General features: G+C 38.9%; 1 protein-coding gene across 3 annotated transcripts in view; it reads left to right on the top strand.

Annotated features, from left to right (window-relative positions):
- gria4b (glutamate receptor, ionotropic, AMPA 4b) overlaps positions 1 to 25278 on the top strand; it is a 330486-nt gene that overhangs the window by 236202 nt on the left and 69006 nt on the right. For all 3 annotated transcript variants that reach the window (XM_062048981.1, XM_062048980.1, XM_062048979.1), the window contains exons 7-9: positions 6717 to 6884; positions 10144 to 10248; positions 17771 to 17881. In XM_062048981.1, the coding sequence (XP_061904965.1) occupies positions 6717 to 6884; positions 10144 to 10248; positions 17771 to 17881 (384 nt within the window). The remainder of the gene's footprint in view (positions 1 to 6716; positions 6885 to 10143; positions 10249 to 17770; positions 17882 to 25278) is intronic.

Here is a 25278-nt window from a genome sequence, read left to right on the forward strand (position 1 = left end):
GATTGGGACAATGTGTATAATGAAAAAGAGGTTGATGAAGCATATGAACATTTCTTAAACAAGTTCATAATACTTTATGACAAACATTGTCCATGGATACAACTTAGTAATAAACAGAGAAAGAATAATCAACCATGGATGACAAAAGGATTAAAAAATGCTTGTAAGAAGAAGAATACACTATATAGAGAATTTATAGCACAAAGAACTATAGAGGCAGAAATTAAGTACAAAAAGTATAAAAACAAGTTAACAGACATACTACGATCATGTAGAAAAGAATATTACAGTGAATTGTTGGACAGGAACAAAAATAATATGAGAGCAACATGGGGCATCCTCAATAGCATTATTAAAAATGGAACTAAGAGGGACTACCCTCAATACTTTTTAGATGAAAATAAAAAAAATGACAACATAAAGGAAGTAGTTGAAAGCTTCAATAATTATTTTGTAAATATTGGACCAAAATTGGAAGAAAGGATTCCAGACCCAGTTCCAATTGAGGACTATAATGATACCATAGAGCGAAATCCCAACTCCATGTTCCTCAGTAATGTGACACAGGAGGAAATAGTTACAATCGTGAAAAAATGTAAATCTAAGACTTCAACTGATTGTAACGGAATTGATATGGAAACGATAAAAAAGGTTATTGAAGAGATCTCAGGACCATTAATGTATATTAGTAACCTATCATTTCAAACAGGTACATTTCCAAACAAAATGAAAATAGCTAAAGTTGCACCAATTTATAAGACTGGAGATAAACATCAATTTACAAATTATAGACCTGTTTCTCTACTTCCACAATTTTCTAAAATCATTGAAAAACTGTTCAATAACAGATTAGAAAGTTTCATAAATAAAAATAGAATACTCGAAGAGAACCAATATGGATACAGAGCTAATGTTTCAACTTCAATGGCTTTAATTGAAATTACAGAAGAAATTACCAATGCAATAGATAGTAAAAAATGTGCAGCAGCGGTTTTTATGGATCTAACTAAAGCATTTGACACAATTAATCACAATATTTTAATCAAAAAACTAGAACGATATGGCATCAGAGGGTTAGTCTTAAACTGGATAAGAAGTTATCTAACGAACAGGAAACAATACGTGAAGCTAGGCGAACACACGTCTACAACGCTAAATATATCCTGTGGTGTACCTCAGGGATCAATACTAGGACCTAAATTATTCAATCTCTATATAAATGACATTTGTAAAGTTACAAAAGATTTAAAGTTAGTATTATTTGCGGATGATACAACAGCGTTTTGTTCAGGAGAGAACACACAGGAGATAATACAAATAATAACAGAAGAAATTAACAAATTAAAAAGATGGTTTGACAAAAACAGACTATCGTTGAATCTTAGTAAAACTAAAATAATGCTATTTGGTAACAGTAGAAGAGAAAGTCAAACACAAATACAAATAGATGGAATAGAAATTGAAAGAGTAAACAAAACCAAATTTCTAGGTATAATGATTGATGATAAATTGAACTGGAAATCTCACGTAAAAAATATACAACATAAAGTAGCAAGAAACACGTCAATAATGAATAAAGCAAAACATGTTCTAGACAAAAAATCCCTTCATATTCTCTACTGCTCACTAGTGTTACCATATCTGAGCTACTGTGTAGAAATATGGGGAAATAATTACAAAAGTACACTTCATTCATTAACGGTGTTACAAAAAAGATCAGTTAGAATAATACATAATGTTGGATATAGAGAACATACAAATCCTTTATTTATTGAATCAAAAATACTGAAATTCCACGACATAGTGAATTTGCAAACAGCTAAAATTATGCACAAAGCAAACTATAACCTGCTACCCAAGAATATACAACAATTCTTCTCAAAAAAAGAGGAGAAATATAATCTTAGAGAAAAACGTAATTTAAAACATTTGTTTGCACGTACAACACTTAAGACCTTCAGTATATCAATATGTGGAATTAAATTATGGAATGGATTAAGCAAAGCAATCAAACAATGTACTAATATGATCCACTTCAAGAAACTCTTCAAACTTAAAGTGTTTACAAAGTACAATGAAGAAGAACCATGACAAACATTCTCAATTTATTTCATCCATCCATTCATTCATTCTTAAAGTAATCTTACTTATCTCATCATATGAAATATGACTTACTTCACCAATTATTATTATTAAATTCTTACTATTATTTATTTATTTATTTTTATTGTAATTACTTATGGAGTTTATTGTGAAAAAATTGTGAACAGGAAGTGAACAAAAAGTTTTGCAACTGTTATGTAAAGAAAAGGGGTAGGATTAAATAAGCTCTGCTTCTTCCTACTCCTTTTCGAACATGTTGAAAAGAAACTGGAAATTGTGATGTATCATGTTGTATGCTTGCATGTTCGAAATAAACTCAAACTCAAACTCAAACTCAAACTATAAAAATGACTTTAAAAGTCTTATATAAGTGTTATAATGAAGGCAACACATGATGTAAGTGTCTATATTAGCTATATTAGCCTACTATCAAAATGACTTTAAAAGTCTTATACAAGTGTTATAATGAAGGCAACACATGATATAAGTGTCTATATTAGCTCTATTAGCCTACTATCAAAATGACTATGTGTCGCAGGCTGACACAAATCTTCGTTGACAGAAATGTTGAAATGTAATATTTATTCTACACATTTTTACAACATTGGAAAACATTAGTAAAATGCCAAAGGCCAAAGGTATAGATGTGTGTGTCCAAGTTTAAGGAAACGGTAGGCAGTCTTCTTCGAATGGATTTATTACAATCTTTGCAAGCTGGGTTACGTTAGCTGTGGTCTATAATGGCACACATACAACTATCAGAAATGCAGCCAATATTACATACAGATAATGTGTTATGAGACATGCAGATGTAAATTAAATACACATAAGGCATAAATAAAGGATATTAAATGAGCTCAAATATACCTACAAACGAGGCATAATGATGCAATATGTACATACAGCTAGCCTAAATAGCATGTTAGCATGGATTAGCTTGCAGTCATGCATTGACCAAATATGCCTGATTAGCACTCCACACAAGTCAATAACATCAACAAAGCTCACCTTTGTGCATTCACGCACAGCATAAATAGGGTGACCAGGTGTCCGGATTTAGGCCGGACAGTCCGGATTTTTAATGCCCTGTCCGGCATCCGGCGCAGCATCAAGCCGGACACGTATTTGTCCTCCTTTTTGAGGCACTAGGCTTGAAGAGCGGAGTTTTTTCATCTTTGCTGGGCTGCAGCGCAATAGCCAATCATAGACCGTAAAAAAATGCCCCCCAACACAGTAACACATGAAATGATTGGCTAAGAGCGGTGTCGGATACAAATCTGCTTCTCATTGGTTAAAAAGGTAAACAAGGGTCCAACGTTCCCTCTAAGGTGCACGCCTGCGCAATGGCACACCGCTCATGCGTCATACGCGCACAGCAAATTAATGCCGCGCGGGAAATCAAAAATCCCATCTGAACTTTAAACAAAATAAACACGTTACAATTTATTCTGTATGATTTTGCAATGCAACTCTGTGAGTGACAGGTGACAACAAGATGAATAAAACAATCTTTGTCAACACAGTTCAATTATCGTCTGTCGAGACACTTTACGGACAGGAATTCCATCAATCACTTTATTGAGCAAAACTGTTTGTAACCACACCAAAAACATGAGTAAAAAAAACTTTTATCTATAAAAACGGGTAATTTTCTGCCATACAAACCAGGCTTAAACCAACGTTGTCATCCGTCATATCAACAGAAGCCGCTCGCTCTGTCTCACCTGCGCCAACACGCGCACTCATGGCACTTAGCCAGTGTTGCGTTTATGGCCACACAAAAAGTCGGACAACCCCGACGCCACACAATGTGTAAATGCCAGGTTGTAACACTGACTCCTCAATCAGATGTGTGCTTATTTGACTGCCATTTATTAAGAAATCTAAGGATATTATTCATGAAATATTGTCACTAGATTTCATAAATGCTAATAAAAAGATGTATTTTACAGACAGAAAGTTACAGGAACTAAATGTAATCTCTGAAAGGGGTAACATTTCTTTTAAAGGCAGGACCCGCAGCCAGACATACAATACTAGCACATAGGTCGGGGGTCGGCAACCCGCGGCTCTAGAGCCGCATGCGGCTCTTTAGCGCCGCCCTAGTGGCTCTCTGGAGATTTTTCAAAAATGTATGAAGAATGGAAAAAGATGAGGGGAAAAAAATCAATTTTTTTGTTTCAGAATGTTTTCTGTGGGAGGACAAACATGACACAAACCTCGCTAATTGTTATAAATCACACTGTTTGTATTAAACATGCTTCACTGATTCGAGTATTTGGCGAGCGCCGTTTTGTCCTACTAATTTTGGCGGTCCTTGAACTCGCCGTATAGTTTGTTTCCATGTATAACTTTCTCCGACTTTCTAGGACGTGTTTTATGCCACTTTTTCTATCTCATTTTGTCCACCACACTTTTAACGTTGGGCATGAGTGCACAAAGGTGAGTTTTGTTGATGTTATTGACTTGTGTGGAGTGCTAATCAGACATATTTGGTCACTGCGTGACTGCAAGCTAATCGATGCTAACATGCTATTTAGGCTAGCTATATGTACATATTGCATATGCCTCATTTGTAGCTATATTTGAGGTCATTTAGTTTCCTTTAAGTCCTCTTAATTACATTTATATCTCATGACACATGTAATATGGCTTTTAATTTTTTGCGGCTCCAGACAGATTTGTTTTTGTATTTTTGGTCCAATATGGCTCTTTCAACATTTTGGGTTGCCGACCCAGTAAAGTGCAAGTGAAGGACTAGTGGGGAGTTGAAGCTATTCAGATAGGGAAGATGCTGTGAGAGCCGGGGGTGACCTGATATTCAGCTGGGAATGACTACAACAGTAAATAAACACAAGACATATATATACTCTATTAGCCACAACACAACCAGGCTTATATTTAATATGCCACAAATTAATCCTGCATAAAAACACCTGCGTGTTTGTTACGCTAGCTCCTAGCTCCTCTGCTAGCTCCTAGCTCCATAGAACACGCCAATACAATTCAAACACCTGATCAACACACACAATCACTCAGCCCAAAAGACCGTTCACCTAACCCAAGGTTCATAAAGCTTATATATTTTTAAAAAGTTACGTACGTGACGCGCACGTACGGTACGGTACGTGTTATGCTAGCTCCTAGCTCCTATGCTAGCTCCTAGCTCCATAGAACACGCCAATACAATTCAAACACCTGATCAACACACACAATCACTCAGCCCAAAAGACCGTTCACCTAACCCAAGGTTCATAAAGCTTATATATTTTAAAAAAGTTACGTACATACGCAAAAAAAAGTTGCGCACATACGGTCAAGCGATCAAATGTTTAGAAGCCAAAGCTGCATACTCACAGTAGCACGTCTGCGTCTTTGTCATCCAAATCAAAGTAATCCTGGGAAGAGTCTGTGTTGTCCCAGTTCTCTACAGGCGTCTGTGTATCGAAGTCAAAAGTCCTCCTGGTTAGAGTCTCTGTTATCCGAGTTCTTCCATCTTGACTGCATCTTTCGGGAATGTAAACAAAGAAGCGCCGGCTGTGTACTGTTGTTGCTGACTACGTTCGAAAAATACGTCCATTCCGCACCGACAACTTTCTTCTTTGCTTGCTCAGCTTCCTTCTCCATAATGCAATGAACATGATTGCAACAGATTCACGAACACAGATGTCCAGAATACTGTGGAATTATGAAATGAAAACAGAGCTTTTTCGTATTGGCTTCAATGTGGAAGGCATACCCGTGTTCCCCGGTCTACGTCACGCGCATACGTCATCCTCAGAGGCGTTTCGAACCGGAAGTTTAGCGGCAAATTTAAAATGTCACTTTATAAGTTAACCCGGCCGTATTGGCATGTGTTATAATGTTAAGATTTCATCATTGATATATAAACTATCAGACTGCGTGGTCGGTAGTAGTGGCTTTCAGTAGGCCTTTAATATTTTTTCCTATTCAGCCACACAAACATCATCTTTAAACCACTCAAAATTGTACTATAAATAAGAGTATACCAGAGTCCTATGTACACCATAGTAATTTATTGATATGCCGCATAATGTCCTCCTTTTTGGTGCCATATGCCGCAAATTGTCCTCCTTTTTGGTGTCATGGAAATGGTCACCCTAAGCATAAAACATTTCCATCCATCCATCCATCCATTTGGTGGACAAAATGAGACAAAGAAGGAGCGGCATAAAATACGTCTTTCTCAGGCATCGTTGAAGAAAGTTGTACATGTAAACAAACTACGGTGAGTTCAAGGACTGCCAAAATTAGTGGGACAAAACGGCGCTCGCCAAATACTCTCATCAGAGAATCATGTTTAATATCAACAGTGGGATTTCTAACAATTAGGGAGGTTTGGGTCATGTTGTCCTCCTACAGAAACCCTATTAAAACAAAAATACATTTTTTCCCCCTGTCTTTTTCTATTTTCATTTATTTTTGAGAGCCGCAGGTTGCAGACCCCCCGGGTTAGATCAAAAATGTGATTGATTGATGGATCGCGCTGCTCAATTTGCTCAATCTACTGGTGTATAGAGTGTGACCAAAGAAACATACTGTACGTTCTTTAATTTCTGTTCCCTCAGGCATTCTCTCCATCTGTCTTCCAGTATACGTCGGCGTTGACCTACGACGGGGTGATGGTGATGGCCGAGGCCTTCAGGAACCTGCGCAGGCAGAAGGTGGACATTTCCCGAAGGGGGAACGCCGGCGACTGCCTGGCCAACCCCGCTGCCCCCTGGAACCAAGGCATCGACATGGAGCGTACTCTCAAACAGGTGAGACTGGGTTTGTGTACTCGGTACTTCCACTTGGAAAGTCCCAAATACTGCAAATTATTATAGTGTTTTTTACCATGTAGTTCCACGATAGTGTGAGTGTGTTTTTATTTAGCCCCACTGGCAACACGCCAGCTGCAGCTTTAACGCCAACGAGCTGTGTTCTTGTGTACTTGGACTACTTTCCGCATGTAGACTGTAAATAAAAGTGGGGCCGATTCATGTCGCTGCAGCCTGGCACCAGGCTTTTTTAAAGATGTGTAGCAAAGCCTGTTTTTGTTTTTTTCCAAAGTTGTCCCCTTTCAAGTGGTGGGTGGAAACATGGGTTGGACTCACCTAAATACACCCTGGCACCAGGCTTCTTTTTTTTTTAAAGATGTGTAGCAAAGCCTGTTTTTGTTTTTATCCAAAGTTGTCCCCTTTCAAGTGGTGGGTGGAAACATGGGGTGGACTCACCTAAATACACCCTGGCACCAGGCTTTTTTTTTTTTTAAGATGTGTAGCAAAGCCTGTTTTTGATTTTTTTTCCAAAGTTGTCCCCTTTCAAGTGGTGGGTGGAAACATGGGGTGAACTCACCTAAATACACCCTGGCACCAGGCTTCTTTTTTTTTTAAGATGTGTAGCAAAGCCTGTTTTTGTTTTTTTCCCAAAGGTGTCCCCTTTCAAGTGGTGGGTGGAAACATGGGGTGGACTCACCTAAATACACCCTGGCACCAAGCTTTTTTTTTTTTTAAGATGTGTAGCAAAGCCTGTTTTTGTTTTTTTCCAAAAGTTGTCCCCTTTCAAGTGGTGGGTGGAAACATGGGGTGGACTCACCTAAATACTAAATGGTGCCAGGGTGTATTTAGGTGAGTCCACCCCATGTTTCCACCGACCACTTGAAAGGGGACACCTTTGGGAAAAAAACAAAAACAGGCTTTGCTACACATCTTAAAAAAAAAAGAAGCCTGGCACCAGGCTTTTTTTTTTTTTAAGATGTGTAGCAAAGCCTGTTTTTGATTTTTTTTCCAAAGTTGTCCCCTTTCAAGTGGTGGGTGGAAACATGGGGTGGACTCACCTAAATACACCCTGGCACCAGGCTTCTTTTTTTTTAAAGATGTGTAGCAAAGCCTGTTTTTGTTTTTTTCCAAAGTTGTCCCCTTTCAAGTGGTGGGTGGAAACATGGGGTGGACTCACCTAAATACACCCTGGCACCAAGCTTCTTCTTTTTTTAAAGATGTGTAGCAAAGCCTGTTTTTGTTTTTTTCCAAAGTTGTCCCCTGTCAAGTGGTGGGTGGAAACATGGGGTGGACTCACCTAAATACACCCTGGCATCAAGCTTCTTTTTTTTTAAGATGTGTAGCAAAGCCTGTTTTTGTTTTTTTCCAAAGTTGTCCCCTTTCAAGTGGTGGGTGGAAACATGGGGTGAACTCACCTAAATACACCCTGGCACCAGGCTTTTTTTTTTTTAAAGATGTGTAGCAAAGCCTGTTTTTGTTTTTTTCCAAAGTTGTCCCCTTTCAAGTGGTGGGTGGAAACATGGGGTGGACTCACCTAAATACACCCTGGCACCAGGCTTCTTCTTTTTTTTAAGATGTGTAGCAAAGCCTGTTTTTGTTTTTTTCCAAAGTTGTCCCCTTTCAAGTGGTGGGTGGAAACATGGGGTGGCCTCACCTAAATACACCCTGGCACCAGGCTTCTTTTTTTTTTAAAGATGTGTAGCAAAGCCTGTTTTTGTTTTTTTCCAAAGTTGTCCCCTTTCAAGTGGTGGGTGGAAACATGGGGTGGACTCACCTAAATACACCCTGGCACCAGGCTTCTTTTTTTTTTAAAGATGTGTAGCAAAGCCTGTTTTTGTTTTTTTCCAAAGTTGTACCCTTTCAAGTGGTGGGTGGAAACATGGGGTGGACTCACCTAAATACACCCTGGCACCAGGCTTCTTTTTTTTTCAAGATGTGTAGCGAAGCCTGTTTGTTTTTTTTGTTGTTGTTGTTTTTTTCCCAGAGTTGTCTCCCTTCAAGTGGTGTACAGAAACATGGGGTGGACTCATCTAACTACAACATGGCAGCAGGCCTTTTTTAAGATGTATAGCAAAGCCTGCATTATTGTTTTGCAAGGCTGTCCCTCTTCAAGCGGTGGGTGTGGCGGACTCATCTTGCTACAGCATGGCACCAGGCTTTTTTAAAGATGTGTAGCAAAGCCTGTGTTTTTTTTGTTGTTGTTTTTTTCCCCAAAGTTGTTCCCCTTGAAGGACACTTGGAGTGGACTCATCTAACTCCAGCATGGCATCAGGCTTTTTTTTAGGATGTGTAGCGAAGCCTGCTTTTTTTTTTTTTTTTTTTCCTTCTTTTTTTTTTTTTTTTTTTAAATAAAGCTGTCCCCCTTTAAGTGGTGGTCAGCAACTTGGAGTGGACTCATCCAGCCACTGCTTGGCTCCAGGCTTGATTTTAAGATGTGTAGCGAAGCCTGTTTCTTTTTGGGGGTTTTGTTTTTTTTGGGGGGGGGGTACCCAAAGTTGTTCCCTTTCAAGTAGTGGGCGTATACGTGGGGGCCGATTCATCTAACTCCAGCATGGCATCAGGCTTTTTTTTAGGATGTGTAGCGAAGCCTGCTTTCTTTCTTTTTTTTCTTTTTTTTTTTTTTAAATAAAGCTGTCCCCCTTTAAGTGGTGGTCAGCAACTTGGAGTGGACTCATCCAGCCACTGCTTGACTCCAGGCTTTATTTTAAGATGTGTAGCGAAGCCTGTTTCTTTTTGGGAGTTTTTTTGGTGGTGGGGGTGTTCCCAAAGTTGTCCCCTTTCAAGTAGTGGGCGTATACGTGGGGGCCGATTCATCTAACTCCAGCATGGCATCAGGCTGTTTTTTAGGATGTGTAGCGAAGCCTGCTTTTTTTTCTTTTCTTTTTTTTCTTCTTCTTTTTTTTAAAAAATAAATCTGTCCCCCTTTAAGTGGTGGTCAGGAACTTGGAGTGGACTCATCCAGCCACTGCTTGCCTCCAGGCTTTATTTTAAGATGTATAGCAAAGCCTGTTTTTGGGGGTGGGCGGGGGGGTTTCCTAAAGTTGTCCCCTTTCAAGTAGTGGGCGTATACGTGGGGCCGATTCATCTAGCTACAGCATGGCATCAGGCTTTTTTTTTTAAAGATGTGTAGCGAAGCCTGATCCCCCCCTGCCCCTCTCTCAAAAGTGGTGCATGTCACATATTACTGTTAGAACACCATTAAAACGTCACTTTCGCACAACTTTAATCAATGGTCATTTGTCCTGTGATTTCTTCTCAGGTGCGGCTGCAGGGACTCACAGGTAATGTCCAGTTTGACCACTATGGCCGCAGGGTCAACTACACGATGGACGTGTTTGAGCTGAAGAATAATGGACCACGACGGGTAAAAACATCACGCCGCACTTCCTCTTTGTTTGTCCGTCGGCCATCACCATCAGTCAGCGTGCTTAGTGGCCGTGAGCGTGCGGTCCGAGATGTAAATTAAGGACATTAGTAGAGTGAGGGAGGATGGATGGATGTCAGGATGAAATTGAGAGGAAATAGGCAAAAGAGGGAGAGAGAGAGAGAGAGAGCGACGTGGGGGGAGCAGATGGAATGAAATAGAGCGCGGTGAAGGTGGGGGAGGAGGGGGGGGGGGCGCGAGGGAGCAGAGAGGAGTCGCCATCAATCAAACGCTGCTTTGGCCTGTCTTCCCTCACACGATGAAGGTCCCGTTAGGACTCCGTGTGTGTGTGTGTGTGTGTGTGTGTGTGTGTGTGTGTGTGTGTGTGTGTGTGTGTGTGTGTGTGTGTGTGTGTGTGTGTGTGTGTGTGTGTGTGTGTGTGTGTGTGTGTGTGTGCGTGCGTGTCTGCTTCTACATTTTACATGTTCCTCAATCATCCACGCTGCAGGCGGCGTACAATCACAGATCTTTGTTCTCCACGCCTTCCCGTCGCCGCCGTCCATCGAGCCGACAGCTGCTCGCCCCGCGCCGCCATCTTGGCCCTCGGAAACCCCTGGTGACTCAGTTCATCAGCGTACTTGTTTGACACCCATGTCAAACAAACGCTGACATTTGCGTCACCTCGGAAAAGGAATCTGCCGTTTTTCGTCAAATAGCGGCCTCCGCTCGAATAGACGCCATAATTTAATAATCCATCGCAAAAAGTACGAGCTTGTATTCCCCTCAGGGAAGAGGAAAAACAACGCTGCCACTTAAGTTTTCCCTGCGTGCGTCATCCACGCATAAATACATAATTAAATGCCTCATCTCGAATAAACGCCTTCTTTTCCCCTGAAGAAATAAATGTTAAATAAATGCCTGCACGCACTCAAATACTAGCTTGTGCTTCTCCTTTGTCAGGAAAAAAAAACCTTATCTCAAATAACATGCTTTTTGTAAAAAAAAATAAAACAGTTATCTAGTAAACAAAAAAACATTCTCAAATAATGGCCTCCACTCCATTAAAAGCCATGACTCAATTATTTGCTGGCCACGCCTCCAATAAATATATTTTTTAAATAAAGTAAATTATATTGTATTTATTACAGGTGTCCTCTGCTTTCATAGACACTGTGAAATTATTTGCCGAAGTGTGTAATCCACGACACAGATAAATGCCTCACCTCAAATTCAACACCTTTTTTCCCAGGAAATAACATGCTCCTTTTCCACTTCTGTAAAAAAAATAAAACAGTTGTCTAGTAAACAAAAGGACGTTCTCAAATAGTGGCCTCTACTCCAATAAAAGCCATGACTCAATTATTTGCTGGGTGGTTCATCCACAGAAAAAAGCCACACCTCCAATAAATATATTTATTTAAAAACTAAACGATATTGTATTTTTTACAGATGGCCTCTGCTTTGATAGACACTGTGAAATTATTTGCCAAAGTGTGTAATCCCCGACACAGATAAATGCCTCTCCTCAAATTCAACACTTTTTTTTCCAGGAAATAACATACTCCTTTTCCACTTTCGTAAAAAAATAAAACAGTTGTCTAGTAAACAAAAAAACATTCTCAAATAATGGCCTCCACTCCATTAAAAGCCATGACTCAATTATTTGCTGGCCACGCCTCCAATAAATATATTTTTTAAATAAAGTAAATTATATTGTATTCATTACAGGTGTCCTCTGCTTTCATAGACACTGTGAAATTATTTGCCGAAGTGTGTAATCCACGACACAGATAAATGCCTCACCTCCAATTCAACACCTTTTTTCCCAGGAAATAACATACTCCTTTTCCACTTTCGTAAAAAATGTAACCGTTGTCTAGTAAACAAAAGGACATTCTCAAATAGTGGCCTCCACTCCAATAAAAGCCGTGACTCAATTATTTGTTGGGTGTTTCATCCACAGAAAAAAGCCACGCCTCCAATAAATATATTTATTTAAAAACTAAACGATATTGTATTTTTTACAGATGGCCTCTGCTTTGATAGACACTGTGAAATTATTTGCCAAAGTGTGTAATCCACGACACAGATAAATGCCTCACCTCAAATTCAACACCTTTTTTCCCAGGAAATAACATACTCCTTTTCCACTTTTGTAAAAAATGTAACCGTTGTCTAGTAAACAAAAGGACATTCTCAAATAGTGGCCTCCACTCCAATAAAAGCCATGACTCAATTATTTGCTGGGTGTTTCATCCACAGAAAAAAGCCACGCCTCCAATAAATATATTTTTTAAATAAACTCAATTATATTGTATTTTTTACAGGTGGCGTCTGCTTTCATAGACACTGTGAAATTATTTGCCAAAGTGTGTAATCCACGACACAGATAAATGCCTTACCTCAAATTCCACACCTTTTTTCCCAGGAAATAACATGCTCCTTTTCCACTTTCGTAAAAAATTAAACCGTTGTCTAGTAAACAAAAGGACATTCTCAAATAGTGGCCTCCACTCCAATAAAAGCCATGACTCAATTATTTGCTGGGTGTTTCATCCACATAAAAAAGCCACACCTCCAATAAATATATTTATTTAAAAACTAAACGATATTGTATTTTTTACAGATGGCCTCTGCTTTGATAGACACTGTGAAATTATTTGCCAAAGTGTGTAATCCACGACACAGATAAATGCCTCTCCTCAAATTCAACACTTTTTTTTCCAGGAAATAACATGCTCCTTTTCCACTTCTGTAAAAAAATAAAACAGTTGTTTAGTAAACAAAAGGACGTTCTCAAATAGTGGCCTCTACTCCAATAAAAGCCATGACTCAATTATTTGCTGGGTGTTTCATCCACAGAAAAAAGCCACACCTCCAATAAATATATTTATTTAAAAACTAAACGATATTGTATTTTTTACAGATGGCCTCTGCTTTGATAGACACTGTGAAATGATTTGCCAAAGTGTGTAATCCACGACACAGATAAATGCCTTACCTCAAATTCAACACCTTTTTTCCCAGGAAATAACATGCTCCTTTTCCACTTCTGTAAAAAAATAAAACAGTTGTCTAGTAAACAAAAGGACGTTCTCAAATAGTGGCCTCCACTCCAATAAAAGCCATGACTCAATTATTTGCTGGGTGTTTCATCCACAGAAAAAAGCCACACCTCCAATAAATATATTTATTTAAAAACTAAACGATATTGTATTTTTTACAGATGGCCTCTGCTTTGATAGACACTGTGAAATTATTTGCCAAAGTGTGTAATCCATGACACAGATAAATGCCTCTCCTCAAATTCAACACTTTTTTTTCCAAGAAATAACATACTCCTTTTCCACTTTCGTAAAAAAATAAAACAGTTGTCTAGTAAACAAAAAAACATTCTCAAATAATGGCCTCCACTCCATTAAAAGCCATGACTCAATTATTTGCTGGCCACGCCTCCAATAAATATATTTTTTAAATAAAGTAAATTATATTGTATTTATTACAGGTGTCCTCTGCTTTCATAGACACTGTGAAATTATTTGCCAAAGTGTGTAATCCACGACACAGATAAATGCCTTACCTCAAATTCAACACCTTTTTTCCCAGGAAATAACATGCTCCTTTTCCACTTTCGTAAAAAATTTAACCGTTGTCTAGTAAAAAAAAGGACATTCTCAAATAGTGGCCTCCACTCCAATTAAAGCCATGACTCAATGATTTGCTGGGTGTTTCATCCACATAAAAAAGCCACACCTCCAATAAATATATTTATTTAAAAACTAAAAGATATTGTATTTTTTACAGATGGCCTCTGCTTTGATAGACACTGTGAAATTATTTGCTGAAGTGTGTAATCCATGACACAGATAAATGCCTCACCTCCAATTCAACACCTTTTTTCCCAGGAAATAACACACTCCTTTTCCACTTTCGTAAAAATTTAAACCGTTGTCTAGTAAACAAAAGGACATTCTCAAATAGTGGCCTCCACTCCAATAAAAGCCGTGACTCAATTATTTGTTGGGTGTTTCATCCACAGAAAAAAGCCACACCTCCAATAAATATATTTATTTAAAAACTAAACGATATTGTATTTTTTACAGATGGCCTCTGCTTTGATAGACACTGTGAAATTATTTGCCAAAGTGTGTAATCCATGACACAGATAAATGCCTCTCCTCAAATTCAACACTTTTTTTTCCAGGAAATAACATACTCCTTTTCCACTTTCGTAAAAAAATAAAACAGTTGTCTAGTAAACAAAAAAACATTCTCAAATAATGGCCTCCACTCCATTAAAAGCCATGACTCAATTATTTGCTGGCCACGCCTCCAATAAATATATTTTTTAAATAAAGTAAATTATATTGTATTTATTACAGGTGTCCTCTGCTTTCATAGACACTGTGAAATTATTTGCCAAAGTGTGTAATCCACGACACAGATAAATGCCTCACCTCAAATTCAACACCTTTTTTCCCAGGAAATAACATGCTCCTTTTCCACTTTCGTAAAAAATGTAACCGTTGTCTAGTAAACAAAAGGACATTCTCAAATAGTGGCCTCCACTCCAATAAAAGCCATGACTCAATTATTTGCTGAGTGTTTCATCCACAGAAAAAAGCCACGCCTCCAATAAATATATTTCTTAAATAAACTCAATTATATTGTATTTTTTACAGTTTGTCGCTGCTTTAATAGACACTGTTAAATTATTTGCCAAAGTGTGTAATCCACGACACAGATAAATGCCTCTCCTCAAATTCAACACTTTTTTTTCTAGGAAATAACATGCTCCTTTTCCACTTTTGTAAAAAAATAAAACAGTTGTCTAGTAAACAAAATGACATTCTCAAATACTGGCCTCCACTCCAATAAAAGCCATGACTCGATTATTTACTGGCTGTCTCATCCACATAAAAAAGCCACACCTCCAATAAATATATTTATTTAAAAACTAAATGATATTGTATTTTTTACAGATGGCCTCTGCTTTGATAGACACTGTGAAATTATTTGCCGAAGTGTGTAATCCATGACACAGATAAATGCCTCACCTCAAATTCAACAACGTTTTTCCCAGGAAATAACACACTCCTTTTCCACTTTCGTAAAAATGTAAACCGTTGTCTAGTAAACAAAAGGACATTCTCAAATAGTGGCCTCCACTCCAATAAAAGCTGTGACTCAATTATTTGTTGGGTGTTTCATCCACAGAAAAAAGCCACGCCTCCAATAAATATATTTCTTAAATAAACTCAATTATATTGTATTTTTTACAGGTGGCCTCTGCTTTAATAGACACTGTGAAATTATTTGCCGAAGTGTGTAATCCATGACACAGATAAATGCCTCACCTCAAATTCAACACCGTTTTTCCTAGGAAATAACACACTCCTTTTCCACTTTCGTAAAAATTTAAACCGTTGTCTAGTAAACAAAAGGACATTCTCAAATAGTGGCCTCCACTCCAATAAAAGCCGTGACTCAATTATTTGTTGGGTGTTTCATCCACAGAAAAAAGCCACGCCTCCAATACATTTTTTTCTTAAATTAACTCAATTATATTGTATTTTTTACAGGTGGCCTCTGCTTTAATAGACACTGTGAAATTATTTGCCGAAGTGTGTAATCCACGACACAGATAAATGCCTCACCTCCAATTCAACACCTTTTTTCCCAGGAAATAACATACTCCTTTTCCACTTTCGTAAAAAATTTAACCGTTGTCTAGTAAACAAAAGGACATTCTCAAATAGTGGCCTCCACTCCAATAAAAGCCATGACTCAATTATTTGTTGGGTGTTTCATCCACAGAAAAAAGCCACGCCTCCAATAAATATATTTCTTAAATAAACTCAATTATATTGTATTTTTTACAGGTGGCCTCTGCTTTAATAGACACTGTGAAATTATTTGCCAAAGTGTGTAATCCACGACACAGATAAATGCCTCACCTCCAATTCAACACCTTTTTTCCCAGGAAATAACATACTCCTTTTCCACTTTCGTAAAAAATGTAACCGTTGTCTAGTAAACAAAAGGACATTCTCAAATAGTGGCCTCCACTCCAATAAAAGCCATGACTCAATTATTTGCTGGGCGTTTCATCCACAGAAAAAAGCCACGCCTCCAATAAATATATATTTTTAAATAAACTCAATTATATTGTATTTTTTTACAGGTGGCCTCTGCTTTAATAGACACTGTGAAATTATTTGCCAAAGTGTGTAATCCACGACACAGATAAATGCCTCACCTCCAATTCAACACCTTTTTTCCCAGGAAATAACATACTCCTTTTCCACTTTCGTAAAAAATGTAACCGTTGTCTAGTAAACAAAAGGACATTCTCAAATAGTGGCCTCCACTCCAATAAAAGCCATGACTCAATTATTTGCTGGGTGTTTCATCCACAGAAAAAAGCCACGCCTCCAATAAATATATTTTTTAAATAAACTCAATTATATTGTATTTTTTTACAGGTGGCCTCTGCTTTAATAGACACTGTGAAATTATTTGCCAAAGTGTGTAATCCACGACATAGATAAATGCCTCACCTCCAATTCAACATCTTTTTTCCCAGGAAATAACACACTCCTTTTCCACTTTCGTAAAAAATGTAACCGTTGTCTAGTAAACAAAAGGACATTCTCAAATAGTGGCCTCCACTCCAATAAAAGCCATGACTCAATTATTTGCTGGGTGTTTCATCCACAGAAAAAAGCCACGCCTCCAATAAATATATTTTTTAAATAAACTCAATTATATTGTATTTTTTACAGGTGGCCTCTGCTTTAATAGACACTGTGAAATTATTTGCCAAAGTGTGTATGTAATCCATGACACAGATAAATGCCTCACCTCAAATTCAACACCTTTTTTTTCAAGAAAAAAAGAAACAGTTGCAAGTAAAGTGCTTTTATCCTCAAATAGTGGACTCCTCTGCAATTTACATTGTGGCTTAATTATTTTCTCGGTCTCGCCTTAAATGAATGCCTGCTTTTCTCCTAAAAGCAACAATCAGTGCGTAAACTACTACCTCATTTAGTCTCTCCTCGTTTTATCAATACCGCGACTCAATTATTCACCTCTTTAAAAAAATAAAAATAAAACATCCCGATTTAAAAGACCAGCGACGATAATATATCACCTCCACTCTAATAGATGCCATTACTCAACGATTTGCCGGGTCTGTTATCTTCCCAATAATAAATAAAGGCTTTCTTTTTCAAGTAATTTTCCCGTGGAACACCCAAGTAATTCATTTCAATTGACACTGCCACTCAGTTATTTGCAGAAAAAAAGATTTTAAAAAAACGCCTTACCTAAATAAAATCATATTTCAAGTCCGTATAAAAAAGAAAGAACGTGTCAAATAGTGACACCCGCTGCTGTAAATGCATTGTCTCCAATAATGTTGCGCAAATAAAAGCCTCGCCCCATTTTTATGTGCAACGACAGACTTGTTCACTACCTTGCTGCTCTCTGCAGTTGTGTCACTGTACCTTTTGCCTCTCAGATCGGCTACTGGAACGACGCCGACAAGCTGGTGCTGATCCAGGACTCGCCGCTCCTCCCCAACGACACGTCCGGCATGGAAAACCGCACGGTGGTGGTGACCACCATCATGGTGAGAGAGCAGTGAGGATTATTACTAATATTCATGAGTTGTACTGGCATGTTATAGCATTATTATTATTTTATGGAGATTTTCTGAAAACGACACAGGATCGTGACGCCCGACGAGGATTTAGGAGCTCGGTGAACTTTTTAAACCGGCGTCAGCTGCACTTTTATCCCTCGCCGCCTCGCCTTCGGTAATTTATAGTCGGAGTTTCTTCTTGTATTTCCTCCTGTCGTTGCTTACTGTGAGAGAAAACCACCAAAAATCTGATCTTTAAGGCTGCCTTCACACTTGCTGTGTTAGTACCATAAAAACAAGTACTATGCATATATTTGTTATTCATATTATTATTAGTGTTACGTGTACATTTGAACTTTTTCTCTTACTCTGTTCAGAATAGGCTAAAAACAAACAAACCTACTGTAGGAAGGGGATTCATACGTGTAGACTGCAATACGATGGCAGCCACACATAAGAGATACGTGTAGACTGCCATACGATGGCAGCCACACATAAGAGATACGTGTAGACTGCAATACGATGGCAGCCACACATAAGAGATACGTGTCGACTGCAATACGATGGCAGCCACACATAAGAGATACGTGTAGACTGCAATACGATGGCAGCCACACATTAGAGATACGTGTAGACTGCAATACGATGACAGTCACACATAAGAGATAGGTGTAGACTGCAATACGATGACAGTCACACATAAGAGATAGGTGTAGACGGCCATACGATGGCAGTCACACATAAGAGATACGTGTAGACTGCAATACGATGGCAGCCACACATAAGAGATACGTGTAGACTGCAATACGATGGCAGTCACACATTAGAGATACGTGTAGACTGCAATACGATGGCAGTCACACATAAGAGATAGGTGTAGACTGCAATACGATGACAGTCACACATAAGAGATAGGTGTAGACTGCAATACGATGGCAGCCACACATAAGAGATACGTGTAGACTGCAATACGATGGCAGTCACACATAAGAGATACGTGTAGACTGCAATACGATGGCAGTCACACATAAGAGATACGTGTAGACTGCAATACGATGGCAGCCACACATAAGAGATACGTGTAGACTGCAATACGATGGCAGTCACACATAAGAGATACGTGTAGACTGCAATACGATGGCAGCCACACATAAGAGATACGTGTAGACTGCAGTACGATGACAGTCACACATAAGAGATACGTGTAGACTGCAGTACGATGACAGTCACACATAAGAGATACGTGTAGACTGCCATACGATGGCAGTCACACATAAGAGATACGTGTAGACTGCAATACGATGGCAGCCACACATAAGAGATACGTGTAGACTGCAATACGATGGCAGCCACACATAAGAGATACGTGTAGACTGCAATACGATGGCAGCCACACATAAGAGATACGTGTAGACTGCAATACGATGACAGCCACACAAGAGATAGGTGTAGACTGCCATACGATGGCAGTCACACATAAGAGATACGTGTAGACTGCAATACGATGACAGTCACACATAAGAGATAGGCGTAGACTGCAATACGATGGCAGCCACACATAAGAGATACGTGTAGACTGCAATACAATGGCAGCCACACATAAGAGATACGTGTCGACTGCAATACGATGGCAGCCACACATAAGAGATACGTGTAGACTGCAATACGATGGCAGTCACACATAAGAGATACGTGTAGACTGCAATACGATGGCAGTCACACATAAGAGATACGTGTAGACTGCAATACGATGGCAGCCACACATAAGAGATACGTGTAGACTGCAATACGATGGCAGTCACACATAAGAGATACGTGTAGACTGCAATACGATGGCAGCCACACATAAGAGATAGGTGTAGACTGCAATACGATGGCAGCCACACATAAGAGATACGTGTAGACTGCAATACGATGGCAGCCACACATAAGAGATACGTGTAGACTGCAATACAATGACAGTCACACATAAGAGATAGGTGTAGACTGCCATACTATGGCAGTCACACATAAGAGATAGGTGTAGACTGCCATACGATGGCAGTCACACATAAGAGATATGTGTAGACTGCAATACGATGTCAGTCACACATAAGAGATATGTGTAGACTGCAATACGATGGCAGCCACACATAAGAGATACGTGTAGATTGCAATACGACGGCAGCCACACATAAGAGATACGTGTAGACTGCAATACGATGGCAGTCACACATAAGAGATACGTGTAGACTGCAATACGATGGCAGCCACACATAAGAGATACGTGTAGACTGCAATACGATGGCAGCCACACATAAGAGATAGGTGTAGACTGCAATACGATGGCAGTCACACATAAGAGATAGGTGTAGACTGCAATACGATGGCAGTCACACATAAGAGATAGGTGTAGACTGCAATACGATGGCAGCCACACATAAGAGATACGTGTAGACTGCAATACGATGGCAGCCACACATAAGAGATACGTGTAGACTGCAATACGATGGCAGTCACACATAAGAGATACGTGTAGACTGCAATACGATGGCAGCCACACATAAGAGATAGGTGTAGACTGCAATACGATGGCAGCCACACATAAGAGATAGGTGTAGACTGCAATACGATGGCAGTCACACATAAGAGATACGTGTAGACTGCAATACGATGACGGTCACACATAAGAGATAGGTGTAGACTGCCATACGATGGCAGCCACACATAAGAGATACGTGTAGACTGCAATACGATGGCAGCCACACATAAGAGATACGTGTAGACTGCAATACAATGGTAGTCACACATAAAAGATACGTCTAGACTGCAATACGATGACAGTCACACATAAGAGATAGGTGTAGACTGCCATACGATGGCAGTCACACATAAGAGATACGTCTAGACTGCAATATGACAGAAGTAAACAACACCAAAATTGTATATGTTCCATTAAAAATATAGAACATTACACACGGCGCTCAAAAATCTATAAAAACGTTTTAGTGCGACTTTGCATGAAACGTGACAAATTCTACTGTTGAATGTCTTAAAATGTGTTTTGTGGCAAGAGTCAGTTGCTATGTAGAGTGGCGCTTTCCATCATTTTCAGCAGCATTAAAAAAAAAAAGATTAACCCCACCCCCTCTTCCCCTTACACAAGATCCACCCAGGAATGGGGGCCACTTGAATCCCTTCTCTACTGTGCACGTAATCGGACAGTTTGCGTGACATAACCAAAAATGCTCCCTACAAAAATATGCTGCTGTACGTTAACTGTACGAGTTCACTAAAAGCTTCGGAAATAGACTTTTTAAGAGCGTTTACATGTTTTTGTCATTTCTGCAGGCTTTTGTAGCTCGCTGTCTTTAGTGTCGTTCACACTCGAGCTCGGGTGATCCGCACCGCACCAGAGTTCACTTGCAAGAGAGGGAGTGGTGCCGGTCGGTTTGTTCTGGTGCAACTTGACCAGCAAATGCACCAGAGTTGACTTTTAAATTAGGGGTGTCCTAAGTGCTGGCACTCGCAACTTTTTTGGACCCCTTTATGGGTTATTTTGTAGTCATACTCACTTGTTACGCGCAATGTTTGGCTGTATATAATAGCCGAAAAAGTGTACGAAAGCAAGGCCAACTTGGCAAAATTTTGCATCGAAAACGGAAAAGTAAGGCACACGAAAACGGATATATACCACTGTATGTATTTATATTGTATATACATCATTTGTATGGACATTTACCAAGCAAAAAAAATGCCCATTAATGTTTGAACACGCTTGTTTTAACCCAGGGGTCGGCAACCCAAAAGGTTGAGAGCCATATTGGACCAAAAATACAAAATACGAATCTGTCTGAAGCCGCAAAAAATATATAAAAATATACCGTAAGTCTTATAATGAAGACAACACATGACGTAAGTCTCTATATTAGCTATAATAGCCTACTATCAAAATGACTATGTGTCGCAGGCTGAAGCAAACCTTCATTGGCAGAAATGTTGAAATGTAATATTTATTCTACACATTTTTACAACATTACAAACCATCAGTAAAACAGAGGTTACTCAGAAGGTGAGATAACTCCTGGAAATGAACTGGCTTTTAATGGCCAAAGGTATAGATGTGTGTGTCCAAGTTAAGGCTGTCTTCTTTTCATAGATTTATTACAATCTTTGGCAAGCTGGGCAATATTTGCTGTGGTCTGGAACAACATGGCACACAAACAACTATCTGAAATGCAGCCAATATTACATACAGATAATGTGTCATGAGACATGCAACTATAAATTATATACAAAGAGGATACAAGTAAAGGATTTTAAATGAGTTTAAATATACCTACAAATGAGGCATAATGATGCAATATGTACATACAGCTAGCCTAAATAGCATGTTAGCATCGATTAGCTTGCAGTCCTGCAGTGACCAAATATGCCCTGATTAGCACTCCAACAAGTCCAGCGCACCTATGTGCATTCACGCACAGCATAAAACTTTAGGTGGACAAAATGAGACAAAGAGTGGAAGATTTTACATGTAAGCAAACCGTTGCGTCACAGTCCACACTATGGTGAGTTCAAGACCCGCCGAAATGAGTAGGACAAAACGATGTTCACCAAATACTCTCATCGGTGAAGCATACACACAAACATATTAAACAGTGGGCTTTCTACACTGCAAAAACTGAAATCTAAGAAAGATTACATATCTCAAATAAGGGTGATATTTGCTTATTTTCTGTCTGATAAGATAATTCTTCTCACTAAGCAGATTTTATGTTAGAGTGTTTTACTTGTTTTAAGGGTGTTGGTCCTGAATGATCTCAGTAAGATATTACAGCTTGTTGCTGAGATTTGATGACCTATATTGAGTAAAACACGCTTGAAACTAGAATATCAACTGATGCAAAGCTGTGTCATCAACACTCACAAGTATAAAATTACTTTTTTAAAGTAATCATTTCTTATTTTAAGCATGAAAAAAAATCATGATTTTGACACAATTGTGTCTCATAATTAAAACAGATGACAGCCAAATGGACTTTGCTGTTTTATTTTCAATGAAACAATAGAAAACACGTACTCATATAGTAGTACAGTTGTTATTAGTGAGGATATACTTATTTTAAGGTATTTTTGGGTTCATTGAGGTTAGCTAATTAGGGACCGAATGTCCCTTTGGGAAAGAGGACCCTATTGTTTTTGTAAGGTTTTATTATTATTATACCGCCACCTCTTTGAGCTGTAATTTGACCCCCTTAACATGCTTCAAAACTCACCATATTTGACACACACATCAGGACTGGCAAAAATTGCGATCTAATCAAAAAACCTAGCCCCAAAACTCAAAATTGCGCTCTAGCGCCCCCTAGGAAGAAAACACAGACACAACTGCCTGTAACTCCCACTAGGAATGTCGGAGAGACATGAAACAAAAACCTCTATGTAGGTCTCACTTATACCTAGATTTCATACACTGACATCCTTCAGCAAAAATCAACAGGAAGTTTGCAATTCCCCCTTCAAAACAAAAGTTTTGTAAAAACAGTCAGTTTTGCCTCTTTGAGCTATAATTTGACCCCCTTAACATGCTTCAAAACTCACCAAACTGGACACACACATCAGGACTGGAAAAAATTGCGATCTAATAGAAAAACACAACCCCAAAACTCAAAATTGTGCTCTAGCGCCCCCTAGGAAGAAAACACAGACAAAACTGCTCCTAGGAAGAAAACACAGACAAAACTGCCTGTAACTTCCAGTAGGAATGTCGTAGAGACATGAAACAAAAACCTCTATGTAGGTCTCACTTAGACCTAGATCTCATACACTGACATCCTTCAGCAAAAATCAACAGGAAGTTTGCAATTCCCCCTTCAAAACAAAAGTTTTGTAAAAAAAACAGTCACTTTTGCCTCTTTGAGCCATAATTTGACCCCCTTAACATGCTTCAAAACTCACCATACTGGACACACACATCAGGACTGGAAAAAATTGCGATCTAATACAAAAACTCAACCCCAAAACTCAAAATTGTGCTCTAGAGCCCCCTAGGAAGAAAACACAGACAAAACTGCTCCTAGGAAGAAAAAACTGACAAAACTGCATGTAACTTCCAGTAGGAATGTCGTAGAGACATGAAACAAAAACCTCTATGTAGGTCTCACTTAGACCTAGATCTCATACACTGACATCCTTCAGCAAAAATCAACAGGAAGTTTGCAATTCCCCCTTCAAAACAAAAGTTTTGTAAAAACAGTCACTTTTGCCTCTTTGAGCTATAATTTGACCCCCTTAACATGCTTCAAAAGTCACCAAACTGGACACACACATCAGGACTGGCAAAAATTGCGATCTAATAAAAAAACCCAACCCCAAAACTCAAAATTTGCGCTCTAGCGCCCCCTAGGAAGAAAACACAGACAAAACTGCCTGTAACTTCCAGTAGGAATGTCGTAGAGACATGAAACAAAAACCTCTATGTAGGTCTCACTTATACCTAGATTTCATACACTGACATCCTTCAGCAAAAATCAACAGGAAGTTTGCAATTCCCCCTTCAAAACAAAAGTTTTGTAAAAAATAAAAAAACAGTCACTTTTGCCTCTTTGAGCTATAATTTGACCCCCTTAACATGCTTCAAAACTCACCAAACTGGACACACACATCAGGACTGGCAAAAATTGCGATCTAATAAAAAAACCCAACCCCAAAACTCAAAATTGCGCTCTAGCGCCCCCTAGGAAGAAAACACAAACAAAACTGCTCCTAGGAAGAAAAAATAGACAAAACTGCCTGTAACTTCCAGTAGGAATGTCGTACAGACATGAAACAAAACCTCTGTGTAGGTCTCACTTAGACCTAGATTTCATACACTGACATCCTTCAGCAAAAATCAACAGGAAGTTTGCAATTCCCCCTTCAAAACAAAAGTTTTGTAAAAACAGTCACTTTTGCCTCTTTGAGCTATAATTTGACCCCCTTAACATGCTTCAAAACTCACCAAACTGGACACACACATCAGGAATGGCAAAAATTGCGATCTAATAAAAAAACCAACCCCAAAACTCAAAATTGTGCTCTAGCGCCCCCTAGGAAGAAAACACAGACAAAACTGCTCCTAGGAAGAAAACACAGACAAAACTGCCTGTAACTTCCAGTAGGAATGTCGTAGAGACATAAAACAAAAACCTCTATGTAGGTCTCACTTAGACCTAGATTTCATACACTGACATCCTTCAGCAAAAATCAACAGGAAGTTTGCAATTCCCCCTTCAAAACAAAAGTTTTGTAAAAACAGTCACTTTTGCCTCTTTGAGCTATAATTTGACCCCCTTAACATGCTTCAAAACTCACCAAACTGGACACACACATCAGGAATGGCAAAAATTGCGATCTAATAAAAA

Source organism: Entelurus aequoreus, linkage group LG05 (genome assembly GCF_033978785.1).
Source record: "Entelurus aequoreus isolate RoL-2023_Sb linkage group LG05, RoL_Eaeq_v1.1, whole genome shotgun sequence".
NCBI classification, from domain to species: domain Eukaryota; kingdom Metazoa; phylum Chordata; class Actinopteri; order Syngnathiformes; family Syngnathidae; genus Entelurus; species Entelurus aequoreus.